Source organism: Gymnoscopelus braueri (assembly GCF_963280865.1).
Source record: "Gymnoscopelus braueri genome assembly, chromosome: 21".
Taxonomy (NCBI): Eukaryota; Metazoa; Chordata; class Actinopteri; order Myctophiformes; family Myctophidae; genus Gymnoscopelus; species Gymnoscopelus braueri.
In genome coordinates, this window is record NC_137623.1 from 4,198,648 (window position 1) to 4,216,615 (window position 17,968).

The 17,968-nt window shown below is 41.1% G+C and overlaps 2 protein-coding genes across 2 annotated transcripts in view; both read right to left on the reverse strand.

Annotated features, from left to right (window-relative positions):
* The window catches only part of LOC308077428 (inositol monophosphatase 1-like), a 647,768-nt gene that overhangs the window by 262,294 nt on the left and 367,506 nt on the right, over positions 1-17,968 (reverse strand). The window lies entirely within an intron of this gene.
* Positions 1-17,968, reverse strand: part of LOC308077576 (cadherin-7-like) — a gene marked incomplete at both ends in the record, with an annotated part of 305,706 nt that overhangs the window by 129,688 nt on the left and 158,050 nt on the right. The window contains one exon of the mRNA XM_080418321.1: positions 6,923-7,042. Coding sequence (XP_080274447.1) covers positions 6,923-7,042 — 120 coding nt within the window. The remainder of the gene's footprint in view (positions 1-6,922; positions 7,043-17,968) is intronic.

Sequence of the window (17,968 nt, forward strand, 5' to 3'; positions counted from 1 at the left end):
TTGGGTGTAGTGTCTGCCAAGCAATCTGACTCATCAAAGACACACTCCAACTGAGCTGATGATCCTCATAAACCACAGCTATCTGTGCTTTATTGTTTGCTGTGCCAACCCTGATTCTTCTATTATTATCATCACGCATATATACCTAAATAATTTTGTTTTCAATAATTCAGAGAGCCAGCCTTCTAAAACATTGGTTCTCCAAGTGGGATCCGGGGACCCCCAGGGGTCCTTGGGGGAAGGGGGTACCAGGGGGTCCTCAGCAAAACTTTTTAATAAAACTTCACAATCATTTTAACCCCTTTCATCCATGTTTTATACTTTGGCTATTTTTGAAGAATTGTTAACATTTGTGCAAATCTTTGAATATATATATTTTTAAAGTGAACATTTTTAACTCAAATCTTTGCTTCTGGGAGTCCCTGGAACTTCATATTTTGAGATAGGGGTCCGCGGCCAAATACATATACATTTTGGGGTCCTTGACATGAAAAAGTTTGAGAACCACGTGTTCATCGATAGAATAGTGCCGTAAATTGAACTCCACCCCAACTTCCCTGTTATCTCGTTGCTCCAAGTCAAGCCATGACTCATCTTGCTTCCACTTTGATAGTTTCACCTGTTTTTATCAAAAGTTCAACGGACAAAGCAATCCATAAATTAATTATACCCATCATGCAGCACTTTGAGTTGGGTTGGGAGTTGAATTGCATTCTGACCGCAAAGGAACCAAATCGATCGATTTCACTTTAAAAGCAAATGCAAGTTTGAAGTTCTACAGTCAATGGTTCCCAGAACTAAGATGGGTTTGGCCTGCATGCTTTGGTCCGTCAGTCAGTGCCCAAGTTCAGGGAAACTGAAAAACGCTCCAGAGTTGAAATTAAACTGCTCAATGCAAACTAGATAGAGAGAGAGAGATAGTACACAGGAGGTGATATACCTTCTATTGAGACATGAAGCTATAAACCCGAGGACCCCCCAAAATGTGGGGCACAAGAGGCAAACAAATAAAATAGCTGAGCTTGTAGATCGGCCATTTTCACAATATTTATCTGTGGAACCGAGTCAAACTAAATGTAATGCCTCGACTCCTACAATTCCAAGTGCTTGTCAGGGTGGGGGGTCCCCAGTTAAAATATGATTATTTTGGGGGGTCCTCAGTTCAAATTATGATTATTTTGGGGGGTCCTCAGTTCAAATATGATTATTTTGGGGGTCCTTGGTTCCAATATGATTATTTTTGGGGGGGTCCTCAGTTCAAATATGATTATTTCCGGGGGTCCCCAGTTCAAATTATGATTATTTTTGGGGGGTCCTCAGTTCAAATATGATTATTTTGGGGGGATGGCAGCCTGATTTAATGGATATTCTCATGACATGAACTGGGCCGGCGTGTGTGTGTGTGTGTGTGTGTGTGTGTGTGTGTGTGTGTGTGTGTGTGTGTGTGTGTGTGTGTGTGTGTGTGTGTGTGTGTGTGTGTGTGTGTGTGTGTGTGTGTGTGTGCAATATTTTGAAAGTAAACCAACCACTGGCCTTCAAGGAGATGAATACGTTAAGAACCTCTGATCTTCTTGTGAATACAGCGTGTATGAATCATTCATGTCATTCCTTTGTGTCCATTCATGTCAGGTCATGTTTACATATATGTAGGTTTTTGAAATACCAAATGGATTTGTATAGACTCACTGTATTACATACGAAGTAAGTTTTAAAGTGTACTTATAGGATAGTCTTAATTGCTTCAGAGAGAGTAGAGTATTAACTCTAGGAAATGTGAGGTAATCCTCAGTGTTTTAGAACGTTAATGAGGCCCCAGAAGTTTAAGCCTTTGAAAAAAAACACACGATGAAAATCACTTAAATCAAAGATTTCACAGCCTCAAAGGGACTTCCCTTTGGGGTACCTTCACAGCCCAGCATCCATGAAGATCTCTTTCATTTAACCGAATAAGAACGGGAACGCATCTGTGAGATTTATTTATTTGGCTATTCAGAAAAATAGCAGATCTGCAAGCTCATAGCATTGTAAATCTGCCATTTTTGACATTTATTTTTTTTTGAAAAATCTTGAAAATGTGTAACTCCGATCTGTGCTTCTGGGAGGTCCCTGAACATCATATTTTGAGATGCGTCCACGGCCAAATACATATCTTTTTGGGGGTCCTTGACGTTGGAGCATCACTGATATAGCAACATACGTTTTTCTTTTCAAAAAACTGTTAAGATTTAGAAGACATTTGTAGAATACATATTCAAAGGTTTGCAAAACCTTTCACGATTTGTCAAAAAATAGCAGATATACAAGCTCGTAGCGCGGCACTCGGTGCCGCGCTATGAGCTTGTAGATCTGCTATTTTTGAATAGCCCAAGTATAAAATAATGGTTAAAGTGGTTACAAAGATGCTTTTCCGGATTGAATGGTTTAAGTCTATAGAACACGCATGTAAAATAAAAAAATAAAAGAGAGAAAGAGAGAGAGAGAGAGAGAGAGAGAGAGAGAGATTCAATAGGACTCATCTCTCATCAAAATGATGGAGGAAACATATCCAATAACACAAGAAGGGTCAACGAAGGAGAGCGATAAGGAGGGGAGGTTAGACTTGTAGACTTTTCTTAGAGATCAATAAATCATAAACCAGAAAATATAACAAGGCTTTGCACAACTTTAAAAGCCTTTAATAAATGGCCTCCGCGCGGTCCAGTGTTTCAAAACTCTTCAAGGCATTGAACACAAGACAGGATCACATGAAGTCTGGGTTTTACCGACTGACACTTCAATGTACTGACATCTTTCTTTAGATCACTGGTTCTCAACCAGTGGTCCGGGGACCACCAGTGGTCCTTGAGGGGGTTCCAGGTGGTCCCCAGCTAAATGATGGAGAGTTGGTAACCAAATGGACCCTTATAGATCTTTAACTCTTGAGAGTGTAAAATGTAACCAAATGGACCCTTATACAGTAGATCTTTAACTCTTGGGAGCGTAAAATGAAACCAAATGGACCCTTACGGGTCCATTTGGTTTCATTTTACGCTCCCAAGAGTTAAATTGTTGTTAAATATCTGCATGACTTAATTTACACAAAGTCTAACACAATTAGAGAATGTAGAAGAATAGTTATTTTGATCAACGTTTGCCTGTTATCTCTCCTATGGAACCAACATCAATACAACATGGATGGAATTGTCTTAATCCAACGACAACAAAATAAGTGTTGAGTCTGAGAGTCTAAATATCATCAAACGGTGGTTCTGTGGCTCAAATAGGAAATAAATAATGGACCTTGATATGAAAAGGTTTCATTGCCTCAATTAAAGTAATTATTTTATTTTTTGTTGCTTTTTACCCATTTTTCTCCCCAATTTAGTCATTATGCTAATTGCTTCCTCCCCCACACACATGTATGTGTCACTGCCGTCGTACCTTACTGACTCACCTACCAGTGAGGAGCCTCCACCGGGAGGACATAGAGCCTTCGTCCTTACTCCTCCCGCCCAACCCTCCCTTGCTGACTCTCGACAAAGCCGCAGGCACCACGGTGGATTCAAAACCCGCAACCTCCACGGTGGTGGGCAGGGACTTTAGCGCTAAACCAGCCGAGCGCAAACTTAATATAGTTGAATATTATCTAAAATGGCTCCAACTGCTCCCGGTGGTTAGTCTCTAGAAGTATTATTATTTTTTATTAAGATCAGGATAAATGGCATGAACCCTGCTGGTCATCAAACTCCATGGTAAACGGTCACATAACAACATGCTATCTAAATAACATGCTGAGCAGTTATGGTAAAGCAAAATCTTATCTAAATAACCAACAGTATATCCAACGCTGTCTCACTCCCAAAAGGCATATTTTGACTTTTTTGGGGACAATTTTGACCAAACGTCAACACGTGAAAAAAAAGTCACAATATGACTTTCGGGGAATATATGATTTACGATTCTGTGCGATTGGTATAACTCGGACGGCGTTGAGTTCAAAGCAGACTTCACAACGCTCGGCGCAGCGACTCGCTCGCTTAAGCTCGCTCGGAGGTGCCTCTCGTGGCTCAAGTCCGTTTGAGACGGTGCGCCTCCAACGTTTTAACAGGTTTTTTTTTGTGTTGGACTGTCAAAAACGTTGAGAGTTTCCGCGTTCGCTAATGCGGAAGTCCCGAAAAGTCAACATGTGACTTAGTGACCCAACGTCAACATGTGCCTTGAAGGAGGGGGGGGGGCAAATAAGGCACATGTTGACTTTTCGGGACTTCCGTATTAGCGAACGTGGAAGTTCTCAAAGTTTTTGACGGACCAACAAAAAAAATATGCCTTTTGGGGAGTGAGACAGTGTTGGTATATCTGCATAGTATAACTACAGTAGCATCTAGATATTATGTTTTGTTTTTTACCAAGCAGCCCCTGCTATTCTTTTGCCTAAGCGTTGAAAAATACATTACAGAAACACTGGGTTCCAGCATGGCATGAGGTTTTCTCTTTTAGTTTGAGGATCGGAAAAAGCAACGACATCCCATAAAGCCACAGCGGTGTGTGTATAATAACCATTGCTGGGGGAAGTAGAGAGTGACGCCTAATATTATGGGAATGGATGCTCCATGTTTTTTTGTTCTTTTTTTCTGGTGTTTCTTTCCCAGAGTGCTTTGCGTGGAGGTAGCTGAGGCCCAGCAGGACGGTGGCTAATGAGCCAAACAGAAGAAGAAGAGAAGCGGCGAGCCAGCGAGGACAGCAGTGTTGCATCGCTCAGCATCCACAGCACCATGAGTATCAACACACTCCAGCTCACACCTTATTTCATAAACCTAATTTTATTCCTCTCTCGCTGATGGCTTTTTTTACTCACGTCTTCAACAACGCTGGTGTCATCTACAGTTTATTGCCCTCCAAAAATGACTATACATTATGGATGCTGTCGTGGGCAAGAAACCTCCTAACTCTGTATGCTTAACTTTTTGTGTTTTATTGTATTTATTTTGTATCATATACGGCAGTGGTTCTCAACCAGTGGTCCGGGGACCACCAGTGGTCCTTGAGGGGGTTCCAGGGGCCCCACTGCAAAAGGTGTTAATACATTTTGCACCCCTTTATCCATATTGTATACGTTGGCTATTCAACAAATAGCAGATCTACAAGCTCACAGCGCGTCACTTTGTGCCGGGCTGTGATCTTGTAGATTTGCTATTTGTTGAAAATTTTCAAAAAATCTTGAAAGTATTTGAAGAATTGTGTAGACATTTTAAAAAAAAAACACACACAAATCTACTCTTCTGGGGGTCCCTGGCACAAAATATTTTCAGATCGGGGTCCGCGGCGAAATGTATATTAATTTAGGGGTCCTTGGCATGAAAAATGGTTGAAAACCACTGATATACACAGTGTTACACAAATAATTAAGTAGCAGATCTGCAAGCTGGAAACGGGGCTCATATTATGTCCAAAGAGTTTTGGATGTATTAGGTTTCCGACAGAGACAATATACTACCTGATAGAAATGTAAATGGTTTGTGTGTTTGTTGATTCGGGGAGGTCCCCTAGGGGTCTGCACTTGACCCCCTTGGACACCTAATGTATTCACAGAGAATCCACTCCAAAAGCTCACAACGCATCTCGGTGTGACTTATTATATCATGAGCTTTGCTGATGTGCAATTTTTTTTTGCAAAATGCTCGTCCAATTTTCTCAGAATGTTTGCCTATTATTATTATTATGACATGCCCATATATAGGAACGCTAGAGAGTTCATGTGGTTAAGGCGTGCTCTAAGTTAACCCATTAAGACCGGAGGAAGCGTCTGTGTCATTTTACATGTTAACCACTTTAACCATTACTTTAAATTGGGCTATTCAAATGTTTACAAATGTTTGCTTTAAAAAATATATATACATATTCAAAGATTTTGCACATATTTTCACGATTTTTCAAAACTAGCAGATCTACAAGCTCATACTACAAGCAGTATTCGGTGCCGCGCTATGAGCTTGTAGATCTGCTATTCTTGAATATCCAAAGAAATCAAAAAATGACACCGATTCTTTCCTGGTCTACATGGGTTAAGCAATGTAAATTGAGCATTGTTGACGCTATATATATATATATATTATTTTTTTACGGGAAGCACTGAGGCATTTATTCTATGGTAGGTGTTTTTCCAGGACATGCTGATTCTGAATACCAACACATTGTGCAATATATATCCCTCTGAAATATGACATGTTTACCAACAGCATCTCCCTGAACTCGGGGTGACTTTGTCAGCCACATCTAATGATTCTCCATGTACTCGTATGACAGCGTGTCCAATGCGCAGCGGTGTAAAGTACATGTACTCAAGTACTGTACTTAAGTACAATGTTGAGGTACTTTCACTTTACTGGAGTATTTCCAATTGTCTATACTTTTACTTCTACTCCACTACATCTCAGAGGCAAATATTGTACTTTTACTCCACTACAAGTATTTGAAAACTTTAGTTACTAGTTACTTTGTAGATTTAGATCATTATTACAAAACCACTTCAACCACTTCATGTACATTTCGACCATTTGAAAATGGCCAATCTACAAGCTCACAATGCGTCGCGATGCGACACATTGTGAGCTTGTAGATCTGCTATTTTCAAAACATTGTTATGCATTTTATACATTAGAAAACTTTGTGAAAATGGGACATTCTGCATAATGAGTACTTTCTACTTTTGGTACTTTAAGAACATTTTGATACCAATACGTTTGTACTTTTACTCAAGTACATTTTGAATTCTGGACTTTAACTTGTAACAGAGTATTTCTACATTGCAGTGTTGAAACTTGTACTTAAGTAAAAAAAAAAATGGTGTACTTTCTCCACCACTGGGCCGTATGTACTTCAGGGTGACTTGTCAAAACATGTAATGATCCTCCATGTACCTGTGTGACAGCGTAGCGGTACGTACCTGTCTTTGGCTCCACAGAGAAGTATGGCTGTCCGTGGATGATGCTGTAGACCACCCTGGCACTGTTCCCGTACGTGGGGTCGTCTGCGTCCGTGGCTGCCACTTGTACCACCATTGTCCCTGAAAACACAGACAAACATACAGACAGACAGACAGCCTATCATTAGTTTACCCAAGACAATATACCAAGAGTTAGAAGTTGACGTGAGCTATAGCCATCGAAACACAAATTGCGACCACTTTGACTTAAATGGGTATAATAATATATAGTTATATCAGAGATGCAGCGGGGATGTGAAGTCAGAGGCACGGTTTGGAATGAAATCATTGGCATTTGCATGTACAATACACATTAGGTTTGTTTACTTAACCCATTCGCTGCCAAGGACGACATTGACAACTTTTTTTCCCATTAAGGCCTACACTGCTAAGGACTATTTTGACACCTTTTTTTTTTGTTGTGTTTCCACTAACACATGAGTGACCATTTCATCCCAAGATGCACGCAGAACCAGGAGATAGGGTGACCACCTCCAAACAGGCCCATTGAGGGACAGATTAACCCGTTTCGCGGGACATCGCGGGACTTTTTTTGCGGTTCAAGGACCCCCAAAATGTATATGTATTTGGCCGCCGACCCCCCATCTCAAAATATATTGTTCCAGGGACCCCCCAGAAGCAAAGATTTGAGTGAAACATTTTCGCTTTAAAACAATATATAATCAAAGATTTGCACACATTTTCACGATTTTTCAAAAATAGCAGATCTACAAGCTCATAGCGCGGCACTCGGTGCCGCGCTATGAGCTTGTATATCTGCTATTTTTGAATAGCCAAAGTGTAAAATAATGCTTTTTAGCTCAAATGAAAAAGGGACACGGATGCGTTCCAGGTCTTAACTCATTCAATTTTTTTCAAACAAGATCACACGTTCCTTCATCTCTCGCAGTGACACGTTTCATTGTAGCACACCCGGATACGGAAATACGTCAAATCAAAGATTTTCGGTTCCGTCCGCTTCCGGTTTAGGTCCCCCTCTAAAACGGTATTTTCTCGGCTTTGCATTTCTCCGCTTTGGAATGCTGTTTAGCGATGCTGTTTTGAAACTACTACTACTGCAAAATGGAATGTCACCGATTGAACATTTCTTCTCTGGGCCACTCACACAACTACCCTGTAGGCTATGTCTACAAACAGTTGAACACGCGATCATAAGGGATTTAGCGAGGTCTGTGGCGAGGTGAAAAAAGTAATTCACAGGGCGATACATGGTGTTCTTACACTGGGCTGGAGGAAAGAGACTCCGCCCCGATCGGAATGTTTGTTGTTTGAGCTGCGTGCACGACTCGCCTGTGTGTTTAGAAACGATTGCACTTGCGATCATAATGAAAGAAAATAATAATAATTAAGTTATAAAAAACACTAAATCGCTGGCAGTGGGCAAACTCAGCCAGAAATAAGTCTGGCAGGGAATGAGTTGTTAATGGGTTAATGTCTGAATGGTGATCATCACCAAAATTCAGAGAGCCAAATAAACACAATAGAATTGGAGACGAGGAGCGTGGAATGAGCTCTGAAGTGTTCTGTAGTGATTTTTTTGGGGGGTATTTTATAATCATCTTTTGAATCTATTGTGACAGGCTCAAGTGTTGTTTGTTCAGGAGTGCGTGCAGTGCAGCTACTGTTGTCTGAGAAGATTTCAGCCAAAATGCTTTGAAAAACACATAATTGCAGTTGTTTACCCACAATAATATAAAAGGCCTATTCAGTGTGCACGCTATGCAAGCAGTCAGGGTTGAGACTCTCTCTCTCTCTCTCTCTCGTTCTCTCTCTAATTTTCTCTCTCTCTCTCTACTTCTTTTGTTTTTCTTTTTTAGTTTCCTGACAATTTACGTACAAACACCAAGGATACGAACATAATCAGTGAAGCATATTATAACCCATGGATAGCATTGTTAGAACTATGGAACGAGTTTTAAAAGTTTTTTAAACGTAGGCTTAATATTATGCATTAATTCACACTCACAATCACAATGATTTGTGCTATTATGTAGTGTCATTGTGTGTGTGTGTGTGTGTGTGTGTGTGTGTGTGTGTGTGTGTGTGTGTGTGTGTGTGTGTGTGTGTGTGTGTGTGTGTGTATACGCGCACGCGTGTATACACACACACACACACACACACACACACACACACACACACACACACACACACACACACACAAACAATGACACACACAAACAATGACACACACACACACACACACACACACACACACACACAATAGGGATGGGGAAAAATAGAAGGAATAAAAAAAAGACAACAATAATAGCACATACTGTAGCACAGTGGTGCTCAAACTTTTTCATGTCAAGGACCGCCCTAAATGATATGTATTTGGCCGCGGACCCCCATCTCAAAATATTCAGTTCCAGAGACCCCCCAGAAGCAAAGATTTGAGTAAAAAATGTTCAGCTTTAAAAAAATATATATATATATTCAAAGATTTGCACAACTTTTATACAACCTCATAGCACGGCACTCTGTGTCACGCTGTGATCTTGTATATCTGCTATTTTGCTACCTATATTTATGTAACTCACAACCAACGTGTGCACGTGTGCTCACACTGGGCAAGACAAGACCTAGCCGGGTGAGTGTCTAAAAACGGAAGCACCGGGATTTGGCAGAAGTACCGCCCCCAGGAAATGACGCTGAAGCTTTACAAATCCGTCAACATTCTCCGTGAATGAAACGAGTGTTATGATTGGTAAAAAAAAAAAAGATAGTTTCCGGGGGGAAATTATGTGCAACGGTAGTCCCGCCCCCTATAGACACTCTCTGCTTCAGGTCGTGACCAGGCTTTTCTCTTGGCAGATGAGTGAAGGCCGGGAACCAGGCTAACGTGTGCTATGGGATGAGGCAGACACTAAAAACACATCAACCGCAGAGTAGAAAGGAGGAGGTTGCGTTCGTTCAAAAAAACGTATTTTTCTGCATAAGAGCCATAGGGTCTGCTCCCCCCCCCCCCCCCCCCTCAGTCAGTTTATTTACTCCGCTAAGCGTCCGTAAAGTTCTTCATCGCAACTTGTTAGTACGATGTACGTGAATAATACACACACACACACACACACACACACACACACACACACACCCCCACACACACACCCACACACCTTTGTAAATATCTGCTCAAAGCAATTATCGTTGCAGTAAAGCACGGTGGAAGGGACCAGCGTGCACCTCTTGTCCTCAATAACTCCTTTATAGAATGTCTTTAAATCATTAATGGGCACGGAACCCTGCACCCTCTGACGAATGGCTTCAATTTGGAGGCGAATCATGAATTTAATTAATTAAAGTAATTAGGCGGGCCCCGTGCTCATCCCGTACACGCCGAGACCTTCTGGCCTCCCAGAGATCCTCCGGAGCCTTCTGTCTTAACCCTTTAAGACCGGGAACGCATCTGTGTCATTTATTTGGGCGATTCAAAGATAGTAGATCTACAAGCTCGTAGCGCGGCACTCGGTGTAGATCTGCAAAAAAAAATATTAAATTGTGAAAATGTGTGCAAATCTTTGAATATGTATATTTTTTAAAGCGAACATGTGTAACTCAAATCTTTGCTGCTGGAGGATTCTACTAATGTCTTCTAAATCCTAACAGTTTTTTTAAACTTTTAAAAAAACTTTTTCATGTCAAGGACCACCCAAGATTACATGTATTTTTCCGCGGACCCCCATCTCAAAATATGTTGTTCCAGGGACCCCCCAGAAGCAAAATATTTGAGTTAAAAATGTTTGCTATCAAAATATATATATATTCAATGATCTGCATACATTTTCACGATAAAAAAAAATATATATCAGATCTACAAGCTCATAGCGTGGCACTCTGTGCCACGCTATGAGCTTGTAGATCTGATATTTTTTAATAACCCAAAGAAAACAAAAAAAATGACACAGATGCGTTGCCGGTCCTAATGGATTAATCACGGGTGGTGGGATGTCAAATAAAAGAACGAGAGAGAGAGAGAGAGAGAGAGAGAGAGAGAGAGAGAGAGAGAGAGAGAGAGAGAGAGAGAGAGAGAGAGAGAGAGAGAGAGAGAGAGAGAGCGAGAGCGAGAGCGAGAGAGAGAGAGAGAGAGAGGGGCCACAAGGAGCAGGTGGGGATAGGGCTCATTACAAGCGTAGGGAATGTAATGTCAAACCAAGGCCGCCACTCTCCTGGATTTACAACTCACCACCATGCAGGCCTTCTTACCCAGCTGTCATTATCCCTGTCTTAATTCACCAGCCCTAAGAGATCAAGGGTGAATTCCCAGAGAGAGGAGAGGAGAAAAACATGGGCGGGGCTTTGATTTTAAGTGACAGAGCGAAGAATTCTGTGATTATGAGATCCCAATTATTTTCTTAACACATTGATTGCCAAGATCGCATTGATGCGTTCTTTCCACAAAGAAACGTTTTTTTTTTTTAATTCCACAAGGGGCACCCTAACACAGCTTTGGAATGATCGATCGTCACTCAGAGAAGAAGTAGTCGGATGTGACGTCTTTCCAAAAAAACAGGAAGCCATCCGCCCCAACGATGGGATTTTCAGAAAAAACAGCTGTAACTCAAGTTTATTTTTTTTTGCATTGAAAACCACCCGTTTTCAGCGGACCAAAGCCCCAAAATGGCGGATCGCGGTTGGAACTTTATTGTCCCTGTGGATTCACAGATCCCTCCGCATACCCACAGGAACTTTTTAAGTTAATTACGCTTGCATGGGGACAGAAAACTATGTTTAATGTCTTGGCAGTCAATGTGTTAATAAATGCATTTTGTGACTTATTGGGACAAACGTGACTAAGGGATGTTCGATAGTAACTTTTTTTGTGCCGATACCGATATTTTCCCGATATTACATTGTTATGCCAATAACGGCCGATAATATCGGACATCCCTAGACGTGATCAAACGTCCCAACGTTTGGCTTGGGTAAAGCTTCCAGTCATCTGGTGCCGTCCCGGCCACTTCCTGCACTCCAGGAATAATAATAAATCATTTAAAATTCAGAGTAGCCGATATTTCCTCCCACCAGGAGGACGTAGAGCCTTCGTCCTACATCCTCCCGCCCAACACGGACCCCCTAGCTGAGAAAGAGATGAAGGAGGGACCCCCTACTCTATATTGTTGAAATTGTGTTTCAGATCACAGATTTGACTTAGTCTGCTCTTTTTCCCCTCTGCACCTATAGCCTCTTTGCCAAAAATAGCCGATCAACGAGCTCTCAACGCCTCGCAGCGCGAGGCGTTGAGAGCTTGTAGATCTGCTATTTTCGGCTAATGTTCCCCTCAGAAAAGGAATTCTAGGGTTCAAGTGGTTAATGTAAAAAAAAATGAAATCCTGTGCACAAAGATTTGGCGGACCCCCTATAGTAGCTCTGAGGACCCCCTGTTGAAGACCCCTGGTGTAGACGCTCGACAAAGCCGGATGCACCACGGTGAATTCGAACCCACAACCTCCGTGGTGGTGGGTGGTGACTTTACCACTGCGCCACCCCTGCGCCGCACTCCGGTAATGTTGAAGTGCGTTCCAAATACTCTGCTTGTGTCAAAGAATATAATATATATTATTCAACATTTTAAAAGAATGTGCAAAAATGGTAAATGTACAAGCTCGCAACGCGGCACGAAGTGATTTGTACATTAGCATTTATTTTAATAGCCAATATACTGTATAAAGTATATATAAAGTTGTTAACACATTGATTGCCAAGATATTAAACATAGTTTTCTATCCCCGTGCCGGCGTATAATTACCTCAATCCGATGATATTTGAAACGCCGTGGAACCGACATTGTGTAAAAAAAACACACGGAAAAAGTTTCCTGTGAGTAGACGGAAGGATCTGTGTATCCATGGGAACGACAAGTTTCCAACCGCAATCCGCCATTTTGGAGCTTTGGTCCGCTGAAAACGGGTGGTTTTCAATGGAAAAAAAAGAAACTGAGTTACAGCCGTTTTTCTGAAAATCCCATCATTGGGGCGGATGGAAGTGACGTTTTTTGGAATGATGTCACATCCACATTTTTCTTCTCTGAGAGACGATCGATCATTCCAAAGCTGTGTTAGGTCGCCCCTTGTGGAATTTTCCCCAAAAAATGTAAAAACGAGTTAACTCGATCTAGGCAATCAAGCGATGGATTCTAAAAACGAGTTAACTCGATCTAGGCAATCAATGTGTTAAAATGATTGTGATTGCTTTTGCCCTCTTGACACTACATTCATTTTAATAATTCCATTTGTTCTCGTTCTGTATAAGTTTGCACGTTGAACACAGCAGGTGATTATGAACTTCTCTCTGTAAGCTTTGGTGACATTCAATCTCTCTCCGGAATTACAAATAAATTAGAATCTAACTCGGAGCTTATCTGTGACAGCGGGGGAGCAGGTGAGAATATATACCTGGGGGTTTGAATGGACTTGATCACGGAGCAGGCGGCGTAGAATACGCCTCTATAAGCACTGCAGTGTTGTGTGAGCTTAGAAAAGGAAAGATTTTTTTTAACATCGCCTTTTTAATTCACACACGCGTGCATTACAAATCCATTTTCCCATTCGAATGAAACAATGACATTGGTTGGTTTAGAAGTCATAGCGCGGCACCAATTGCCGCGTTATGAGCTTGTAGATCTGCTCATTTAAAAAAAATGAACATTTTGTGTAAATATTTGAATATATTTTTTGCTTCTGGGGGGTCCCTGGAACAAAATATTTTGAGATGGGGGTCCACGGCCAAATATATATAATTTTGGGGGTCCTTGACATGAAAAAGTTTGAGAACCACTGACAAAAAAAAATAATCAGAAAACTGTTAGGATTTAGAAGACATTTGTAGAATCTCCAGAAGCAAAGATTTGAGTTACAAATGTTTGCTTTAAATCAGTGCTATTGAACCAATGAAACGTAGGCCTACTAAAAAGTGCTTCTGACTAAACCTCCTAACTCCATTGGACCCTCAAACTGTCGGTCAAACCTCCTAACTCCAACTCTGTTTTTTTTTTCTGTCTGACTTCGTCATTCTAATCAAAACGACGCCACTTTAACACTCGCATGACCACAGTAAGGCCAGCAGCTAGTGTCCGACTTCGTTTTGAGTCAAATACGCATTTTTTTTGTGCAGCAGACACATTGCTCAGCCTAAATACAACATTTAAGAGGTTAGGTTCATGGGTTCGGGTTGGAGTTATTATAAACACAGTTGTCATTTTTATTTTGAGGGGAGAAATCACTTCACCAGGTTCCTAGCTGACAGTGAAATGCAAATAACTTGGAACAATGACGGTCTCCAGGTGGTCCGGAGGTGTGAAGACCTCTCTGGCTCAATTCTATTTAGCCGAAAATGAGCCGTAAATTAGCGTCAGGCGAGGCGTTGTGTGCTTGTAGATCGGCTGTTTTAACTATTTCAAAATCGTTGAAATATGTTTTAATCATTGTTAAAAAGGAACTGTTTTGGGCATACACGGTTTCCATCCTGACAGCGACAATATTTAACCTGGCAGTTATATGAGCCAAGTGGTCGGAAACACATACCTGTCTCTCCCTGTTCAAATTAGGCCATGCTGTATTTATTTTCATTACCACCACATGACAGTTCTCACCCTGACATGCAGAGTGTAATTGATGAGGGGAAGCAACCATTTTTTGTCCGACATCTGCTGGGAATGAATGTAAAAAACTTGAGAATATGATCCATCACGGGGATGAAGATGGACAAACGGTGGAGTGACACAGACAGGAATCAATTGAGCAGCTAGACGACGACGGCCAGCCAGGCCTCGTCAAGCTGAACAAATCCATTCAGATTTCAGGATGCTCATCACTTTAACCCATTAAGACCCGGGAACGCATCTGTGTCATTTTGAAAGATGTCTTTGGCTATTCAAAAATAGCAGATCTACAAGCTCATAGTGTGGCACCAAGTGCAGCACTATGAGCTTGTAGATCTGCTATTTTTTTGAAAAATCGTGAAAGTTTGTGCAAATCTTTTGAATGTATTTAAAAAAAAAAAAAACATTTTTAACTAAAAATGTTGCTTCTGGGGGATTCTATAAATGTCTTATTTTGAAAAACTTATGTTTCTATATCAGTGGTTTTCAAACTTTTTTAATGTTAAGGACTCCCAAAAATGATATGTATTTGGCCGCGGACCGGCATCTCAAAATATGTTGTAATAGGGACCCCTCAGAAGCAAAGATTTTAGTCAAACATTTTCCCTTTAGAAAAATATACGTTTTCAAATATTTGCACAAATGTTCACGATAAAAAAGAAATGCACTCATATCTGCTTGTAGATCTGCTATTTTTTAATAGCCAAAGTATAAAATATGGATATAAGTAGTCACACAGATGCGTTCCCGGTCTTAATGGGTTAACTGACATTCGGCTCATTGGCAACACGTCCGCGTTCGACCCCCCCAGCCAGCAACTTGGGAATGATAATTGAAAAAAAATAAAACACATTGTTTTCTTGACTTGATGCGAGAACCACCCCAAAGTGGCAGATGATGCACCCAGGGGACAGACAAAATAAACAACATATCTTATAAAGGAGTCCTCTCCGTCTTTCCAAATCTTGAAAATACCCTACTGTCGGTGGAACTAGGATTGGTATCATTTTGTTTAGGATTTTAACGATTCCGGTCCCAACCTTAGGCGGAAACCCCCCGTAATCTGATTATAAATATCATACAGTAATATAGAGATGTAGGCGTCGCCTGAGTTCTGCTTTCCAAACCGAGTCATCCTCTGACCTTGGTGGTTAACACATTGGGTGCCAGAGGTTTATTAAAATATTATACGTTGAGTGCCAGCATTTCTTCCATCCACTTGCGTTATACATTTCGTGCTGTGAGAAGCCCCGACGCGGAAATGCATGTAAACAAAGCGTGCGTGCGAGACGGCGGAGGGTCCCGACTAACGCCTGGAACAATAATATTTCCAACGCGACCCTCCATTGCAGCGTGATCGCCGATCGAAAACGGCTCGTTTCCACCACATTAAAAAGAAATGGAGATATTAAGCTTTTAATCAAGGAGATAACATTGAAAACGCCGACCGGAAGGATTTTTGACATGGAGCCACATCCAGCCTCTTCTTCTCAGAAACTGCTTGGGTGATGTCAAAGTTTCGTTTTAGCGCCCCACGTGGCCCACATGTATAAAAATAGAATTGGGTCAAAAACGGTCCGGACCGTTTTCGGCACTTCTCGTTTGGACCCTCAAAAACGGTCCGGACCGTTTTTGGCATTCAATGTGTTAAGACGCCCTGTAATATAAGCTGTCATGACTAAGAGCTGATGATATCATCTGGAGGTCCATCCACAGTCTGGTGATATAACTTCTACAGGTTCTACTAAGCTATTTCCTATTACATTGTTCACGTCCAGGGCCAAGAGCCTGTTAATTCTGCTCTTTATGGCTCCGAATGGTGGCGACTCTAATCTTCAGTCATTTCCATGATCACTTCCCTTCATTGTGTTAAAAAAGCCTTGTAAAATACATCCAAAAGCCTGGAAAGTGAGGATTTTATTAGGGTGTTTGCCTCAAAGTAAAATATCACCTTCCTCGTAAGACGGCACTTTCCTTTATATATCCTTACAGTATAGAGAGGCTCAAGGAGCCTTTAGCCAGAGAGCTGTGCAGCTACAGCTATTAAAATGAAATACTCAGGCATAAAGTGGCCGTTCTGTTCGTCTGGACATTCACAAATGGAAAAAAAATAAAAAGAGAAAGAAGTACACTTGTGTAAAACAACATTTTTATTTCAAGGTTACTGTACCGTTGTCTGAGCTGTTGATCATTTAACCACCTCACCAGGCTGGCTGCTACAGTAGAGCTCTAAATTATGGATGTTTTGCAATGATCTCAGTTTTATTTTTTTTGGTTTGTGTTCTCACTGCTGTACCTTACTGTACTGTATGATCCTGCACAAGCACTACCTTTATATATATATATATATATATATATATATATATATATATATATATATATATATATATATATATATATATATATAGCCGTCTAGAAGCTGCAATCCATCGATGTGCTTTTCTTTAGTAGACAGGCAGAAATGCAGACAGACAGACAGACAGACAGACAGACACATTTCAATCACGTTTCCACACTGCCTCTGAACCTCAGACCAGGTTTGATGTTTTTCCTTCTTTTTCATCTCGTCTGTCTGTTGCTTTGTTTAGGACAAATTACGCCGTGACCCAGGGGTACTGGGAGTGACGTCAGGACTTGGGTACTCTAGCAAAGCATCAAGCGGGGAAAAAAATGAAATAAACATTGAAATGCTGGGGATGAGAAACTATGAGGAGCTGCTGATCAGCAGGTGAAAACTCTCCTTAGTCACAGCCATCTCAGAATGTCTCAGAATGGAGCATTCTATGGCATTATGTTTGTGTGAAAGGACCAGCGTGATCCACTGACCACACAAATCACTCTCACTGCTTGACGGCTGTTTTTTGAAAATGTTCCACAATTAACTCTTTAAGACCTGAGAACGCATCTGTGTGTCATTTTTAGATTTCGTTGGGCTATTCAAAAATAGCAGATATACAAGCTCATAGCGCGGCACCGAGTGCCGCGCTATGAGCCTGTAGATCTGCTATTTTTGAAAAATCGTGAAAAATGTTTTGCAAATCTTTGAATATATATATATTTAAAGCGAGCATTTCTAGCTAAAATGTTATTGCTTCTGGGGATTCTACAAATGTCTTCTAAATCAGTTTAAACAGTTTTCTGAAACACTTATGTTGCTATAATATTAATGTCAGTGTCAAGGAGCCCCACAACGATATGTATTTGGCTGCGGACCCCCATCTCAATTTTTTTTTCCAGGGACCCCCAGAAGCAAAGATTTGAGTAAAAAACAATTGCTTTATAGATATATATTCAAAGATTTGCAAAAAAAAAACACGATTTAAAAAAAAAATAGCAGATCTACAAGCTCATAGCGCGGCACTCTGTGCCGCGCTATGAGCTTGTATATCTGC